Genomic DNA, 6,498 nt, shown 5'->3' with positions numbered 1-6,498 from the left:
TTATGCAAATTGGGACCACTACAAACATATGGTCTCCAGCCTCAACGGGGCTCTGCTAGAGGCTGGGAAATATTTGAAATCTGTGTCTATCCCTAAGCACATCCATTTCCCAGTTTATATAACTTTTTCACGTGTCAAATCATTCCTAAAATAAACACGTTTATATCTGCTTCTTTAAAAGAAAAAAAAATTTCCCTCAATCCATTTATCCCATCTGCTCTGCAATCATCACATACCTTACCCCACCTAAAGTAGAAAGAACCATAAACTTTGTTCTCTTTTGAGCTAGGGACTCACCTTCTTTTCCTCCCCATTTAAATCTGCTGAGTCTATTTTCTCTGTGCATATGTTCATATTTTTACCAATTACTACAAAAGGCTTTGAAAATACATTATTTCATTTAAGCCACTGAACAATCCAGCAAGGAAAACTTATACTATTGTTCTCATTTTATAGATTTAGAAACAGAAGCTGAGAGAGGTTAACTGGCTTATCCAAGGTCACCTGGCATCTAACATCCATGCCTCATGGCTTTAGATTCAGCCCACTTTCCACACCACCCCACCGTTTCCTTGGATGCTGCTAGCCATCCCATCCATGGTTGGTCTAGATGAGACTCTCCCTTCAGAAGTGTTCACATCCCCCTTTCTTTCTAGGCACACATGCTGGCTCTCCTCCATCATCCTTAATCAACCAATTTAGCTCTGCTGTTAGTGTCTAAAGCCACCACCCTAACCCACCCCAATCCACCCCACCAGATGACTCTTAAGGTACTGCTTCGATCAAACCTCATTTCTCTTAAAAACCATTTAATGCTCTCAATTTCCTGGAGAATCAAGCCCAGATACTACAGCCAAGTGCCTCCAAGGTCTGAGCCCACCTCCTCTTCTGGTCTCATCTCTCTGGATCAAATGCAGGAAGCCTTGCTCTAATTTGGTCTATTGGCCATTCCTTCCTTTCCCTAGACCTTGATTTGTTATTTCTTTTCACTTAACAATACCTTGCCCACTAACCCACCACCCATTTTGAAGTTCCGTACATCTTAAACACACAAGTTCTAATTCCTTCATAGAGCCTTCCCTGCTTTCTAAGTGACAGAACTTTCACTCATATGGCACCTCGCCGCCCTATTACGTAGCTTCCTCTGTCAGTCTGTAAGTTTCAGGAGGCCCCAACTATGTCTGAGGCATCTTCGTATCACTCTAATATCTAGCAGGGGCTCTGAATATACCAAGTGTGCAACAAATGTGTAAAATGCTTTGGTTAAATGAGTATTCAGGATTAAAACCACCTACACATGCAAACATACGCAGTTATATTCCAAAATAAAAGACACACATACAGGGCACCTGGGTGGCTCAGTTGGTTAAGCGACTGCCTTCGGCTCAGGTCATGATCCTGGAGTCCCGGGATCGAGTCCCGCATCGGGCTCCCTGCTCGGCAGGGAGTCTGCTTCTCCCTCTGACCCTCCCCCCTCTCATGCTCTCTCTATCTCATTCTCTCTCAAATGAATAAATAAAATCTTTAAAAAAAAAAAAAAGACACACATACACCCACACTACCACAAATTTATAATACACACACACACACACACACACACAACTTTGACAATATTCACAGTTTTCCATAGTCTTTAAAAATTTAACAGAAATAAGATAACTGAGGAAACATAAACTCATAATTTTATAATTTAGGTAACAATGTAGTCCACTCAATTAAGAATTCAACTCAGTTAAGACTGTAAACTGGCAATGTCCCATAGAGACTTAAAATTTTGTATTTGTATTTTACAGTAGACATTGGTTTTCAAGGATTCATAGAACTTCATGTCATAAACCAGATTTTATAACTAGTCTCTTTATTTGTTAGGTAAGCAGACCCAAAGGCAATAAAGTCCTGAAAAGTGGATGAAACCCCAACAGAAACTCTATGTGACCCACAGAGCCCTTTAATAAAATACTGTCCATGCACATCCTACATCCAGTGATATGCATTTTGATCTAATGATGTTTACACGGGGGATACTTTTGTTAGCTGTGATTTCTTTTCACGTAACATTCCAGCTCTCCACTTCTATTCACATAATTTAGAGCATAGTTCCATCACGTGCCGCTGTGATGCATAGGCAAGTCAGACATTTTAAAGACTACAGTGAGGTTAGGAGAGGTTGTACAATGCAAGACAGAAAGTATTGCAAAAACCAAACTCTCTTGTTTCATCTTCTTCTCTTTGTGCTTCCTTTTGGTCTTTACCCTTCTTGGGTCTTCAGGAATTTTGTGCACTGTGTAACAGCACACACTACACTGTCTCATTTTAGTGCAGGTTGGATGTGAAGAGCCAAAACAGGAAAACAGTTTAGGAACACTGAGGCCCTCAGAGAAATAAATTATAACTGCTGTTCTTTTAGCTCTGCTTTCTGCTTTCTTTTTTTTTTTTTTTACTTGAGAAAAATAAGATATTTCCCCCATTTATCAAATCTCGTCTTCTCATATTGTAAGCAAGTGAAATCAGTAAAGGTCACTTAAAAGGCAAGTAACATTATAAACCTGATTAAGTGTGAGAGAAAAGGCCATGGTATAGATTAAATGCCTGGGGTGACACATCGAACTACAGGAGTTTACAGTGAGGAAAAACTCAGGCTCTGATGGGCAATGCTATCACTGTGTGTTATATAACTGAGACCCATAAGTACTGATTGTTTAAAGTCATATAAGCATAAGCAGTCCTTCAAAATCAAGTATAAATATAACAAGAAAGAAAAGCAATAGGAAAAAATTCAGAAATGTCCAAATATCATTGTTTCTGGGACAAAACTCTATTGACCAGTAGCTTTGGTTTGCCAACAAGAAAATGTGAGAACAAGAGAATTTTAGAAAGCAGTAATTGTGAAAAAACAAAAGTAGGCAAAATGAATTTCAGGTCTTCATTATATAGTTTATAGTTTTGAAAAAAAGAAATCCAGGCTATTAATTCATTCATTCATTCATTCATAATTCTGGGAAATGTCTTTCCATGCAGTGTATCTATAACAACTGTTAAATAGGCTCTCTCTTTCTCTCTTTATTAAGAGACCCCTACAAAACCCAACAGTCTCTGGATAATTTCTGTGCCACCATTTTCCTCCAGTTGCTTCACAAATGACTCTAAGCCATCTCAGGAAACTGTATAATGGGAGGTCTGAAATCACTTATGATTTAAGGGTACTTGCATGAACATTTATATATCTAACCAATACATATTTAACAAGATAATCCTTTAAGCCACGACAATATGAGAAAGTGACATTATAATACAACAGACAACAGATTTTTCCCACTGAACTAGAGTACTTTTTCCATTGACAAATTTCACCTCTTTCCAGAAATATACAAAGTTAACTGCAAAATAGTAATAGCACAGTGCTTGTTAAGCCACAGAACAAATCATCTTGTTTTCAAAATATTAACTTAAACTTAGTGTCAAGTGCATGAATGTACTAACCAAAAGAATTGTTACTTTTAAACAGTATATACAACAAAAATGTTGTAGGGAAGTCTTATCAGTAAAGCTGGTGGTGGCTACACAGGAGATCCATTAAAAATTTTTGTTAGTGATGTTAAATGACAACTTATCAAAAATTCACTTAATGTTCACCAGTGTTAGCTCTTTAGAATGGGCATTTAACTTTAGAATAAATATAGTGTCTTCTGAATATAATCAACAAGCAACAAAGCCAAAACCCTCAGTTTGAGATTTTCAGAGTTGGCAGAAGGAATCTATAGTAGGGCATGGATCTCTGTCCATGGTCAAAATATCTCATGATATTTTTTCATCTATACTGGACTTCTTTGAAAATTACTATACTGTTTCATATTCTCCTTTCACTATAACAAAATGTATTAAATAAAACCTTTATAGTAGGTTTAAAAGCAGCTGAAAAACTTCCTGCTTTAGGCTCTAATTAGACTCTGTTATCTGGGATCTTTGGGCTCTCGAATATCAGAAGCTCCAATAACTTATCATAAAAATACAAGCTCTTGGTTTTGAAAAATATACAAAATGCACTTCACATGGAAATAGCTCTTGATTGTCAAAGAAAGTAAGATACCAGTCTCATTCATAGATTCATGTCGTGCTTGCATTTCAGTGATCTTTGTTTTTGCAGATTCCATTTTTCACAGTTTTGGGCAGCCTCTGGCCTTTGGTGTAAGCACGGTACCAAAAATGGAGAAAGAGCAGCAGAAAGATGCACCCATAACTCATAATGATGTACAGAAAGACTGGAAACTGGTACTTGCAATCTTCCATGAAAAAGAACTGGCCTATGTGGATGGTGACAATAGTGAACTGGGCCTAACAGATGAAAGAATGAAAAATATTATTCAGATATGAAGTCACAAAGGAGCAATCATTTAATGCATTCTTTGGCTGCTTATGCTTAAACACTCTGCAACCACATCTAGGCTACTGTTCGGTAGGGAATTTTATCTTTAAATCTAGCCTCCATGGGTGTGAGAGTGGGTGGGGCAGTGTCAAAATCCACTATTCAGTCCTGCCCAACGGTACAACTCCAGCGGCCCTTCATAAATGGCCCGGGAGCTGTGCAGGGCAGCAGGCCTTTCGTATCCAGAGAAAGAACCATCAGAGCAAGTTTTCTTGGCAAGTCTCTGTCTTGAGTCCTTGACTTGATGAAATACACATGGGATCACTATCTTATGGCCTCATTTTCTAGAAGAGTTTCAGTTTCAAATATTCTGTCTTGTTAGACAAGGTATTTCAATTTTGGGGAAATACAAACATTTTAATTAGAGCCCTAGCAATTCTGTAGGAGACAAAGCACGCCTGAGTCCTGGTATCTGCCACTTGTCACCCACAGTTATATCAGGGTAAAAATCTATCCTGCCAATGGCAGCAGAGAATCTGTAAGAAGTAAAACAGTATTGATGACCTTCCTTGTAATGCCCAAGGGCTCTTTGTTCCAGAACATTCTACACAGTCTTAAGAGGAACACTTCCCAGGCTAATGTCCAGATTTTTTGCATATCTTTCTTCTCCTGATTAAAAGGCAACATGTGCTCTGTGGGAATGTTAGACAAGTAAAATTCCATAAATAAAAATAAATAACAATTACCTATAATCTTCCAGTTATAACCATAGTTAAGCTTTTCACAGTTTCTTTTATGATCATCCTCAACTTTCCTTGCATCATCTTAAGAAACTTCTATGACATTCCTGTGCAGTATCTACCCTTATTTCTCTCATTTTACAGACACAAAGATGACACCTTTGGAAGCCTCGGTGACACCTTCAATATCTGAAGCAGGCATGTTTGTGTATAACCAACATGTTCGAGATAATAAATACCTATTCTTTCTTCTATTTTAGTATTTTGCCACATCGTTAAAAAGTTTTTACAACATTTAAGAGTAGGCAAGTGGGAAAAAAAGCCCAATACAAAATTGTCAATGCAGTATAATGCAAATCATGCAACAGGTATACACATATATGTGGAATTATTCTTATTTTTCTTTCTCTTTGCTTAATTAGATGTTCTAATTTCTCGGCGATGAGCATATGTTACTTTACAATTAGAAAAAAATACTTAAAAAAGAAAGCAACTGTGAATCATTTTCTTGATTTCATAATATTGCAAAGTAGGAATTAGAATAATTTATTTCACTATTTCCTTACACTTGGTTATTTAGAGCATTGTCAATTCTATCAATATATATAATATACCATCCCCCTACCTCTTTCATCTGCATGTATGTTTACTATTTGGAGGAAAAACAGACTTAGAGGCAGGCATAGAGGAAGACTCGTAATGCCCTCAAAGTTACATTCCCTCCCTCAAAGTCATTTAGATCTAGAATATGGAATTTCTAACTTCTAATTTAATATTATGCCTGCTGCAGTTCAAATAAATTTCAGATTATCTTGATCATAAGTATATTTATTTTATAGAAAAGCATAAAATACTATAAAGATGGCCTAAAGATACACATTCTGCTTTAACTGTCTGAGGCTCTTGGCTACCAAATAAACTTTGTTTTCAACACAGTTCTTGACAAGAGTTTAAATAACATGGAAAGGATAATGATGGGATGCAATATAGGGGCCACACACTCTATATTCCTATTGTTTTGTAACTTTTGTTCTTTAGTTAGTATTCTGATTCACAGGGAAGAGAAATGACTCCAGTTTAGTTTTATATCTGGTTTTAAAGAAAATTAATTACTCACAAGCTGTAACAACGTCAAATATTTTTTCCACCACAGATACTTCTGGAAGGCTGGTCCCATTGCAGATAGCCCATAGTAGGAATACATGACTACATGTACAGCTGTATTTAGAAAGGCATGGAATGTTCCCAAACCACCTGGAAAATAAAATTATTGTAAAATGGGGGTAACGTTCCTTAAAATGAGATTCATTTTTGTCTGAACTGAGATTTTAGAATAACTATTTCTTTAATTTTAGTAGAAAGAAAAACACATACAACATCAATTTGTTAAAGAGC

At 36.8% G+C, this 6,498-nt stretch overlaps 1 protein-coding gene across 3 annotated transcripts in view; it reads right to left on the bottom strand.

The window, feature by feature from the left end:
* Positions 1–2,913: 2,913 nt before the first annotated feature.
* ELOVL7 (ELOVL fatty acid elongase 7) overlaps positions 2,914–6,498 on the bottom strand; it is a 73,688-nt gene continuing 70,103 nt past the window's right edge. For all 3 annotated transcript variants that reach the window (XM_032404374.1, XM_032404375.1, XM_032404376.1), the window contains 2 exons: positions 6,221–6,357; positions 2,914–4,332 (listed from right to left, as the gene is read on the bottom strand). In XM_032404374.1, the coding sequence (XP_032260265.1) occupies positions 4,123–4,332; positions 6,221–6,357 (347 nt within the window). In that variant the 3' untranslated portion in view covers positions 2,914–4,122. The remainder of the gene's footprint in view (positions 4,333–6,220; positions 6,358–6,498) is intronic.

The sequence above is a fragment of the Phoca vitulina genome, unplaced genomic scaffold, assembly GCF_004348235.1.
Source record: "Phoca vitulina isolate PV1807 unplaced genomic scaffold, GSC_HSeal_1.0 scaffold6, whole genome shotgun sequence".
Taxonomy (NCBI): Eukaryota; Metazoa; Chordata; class Mammalia; order Carnivora; family Phocidae; genus Phoca; species Phoca vitulina.
The sequence above is the reverse complement of the archived record's forward strand: the minus strand, read 5'-3'. Positions and strand labels throughout refer to the sequence as shown.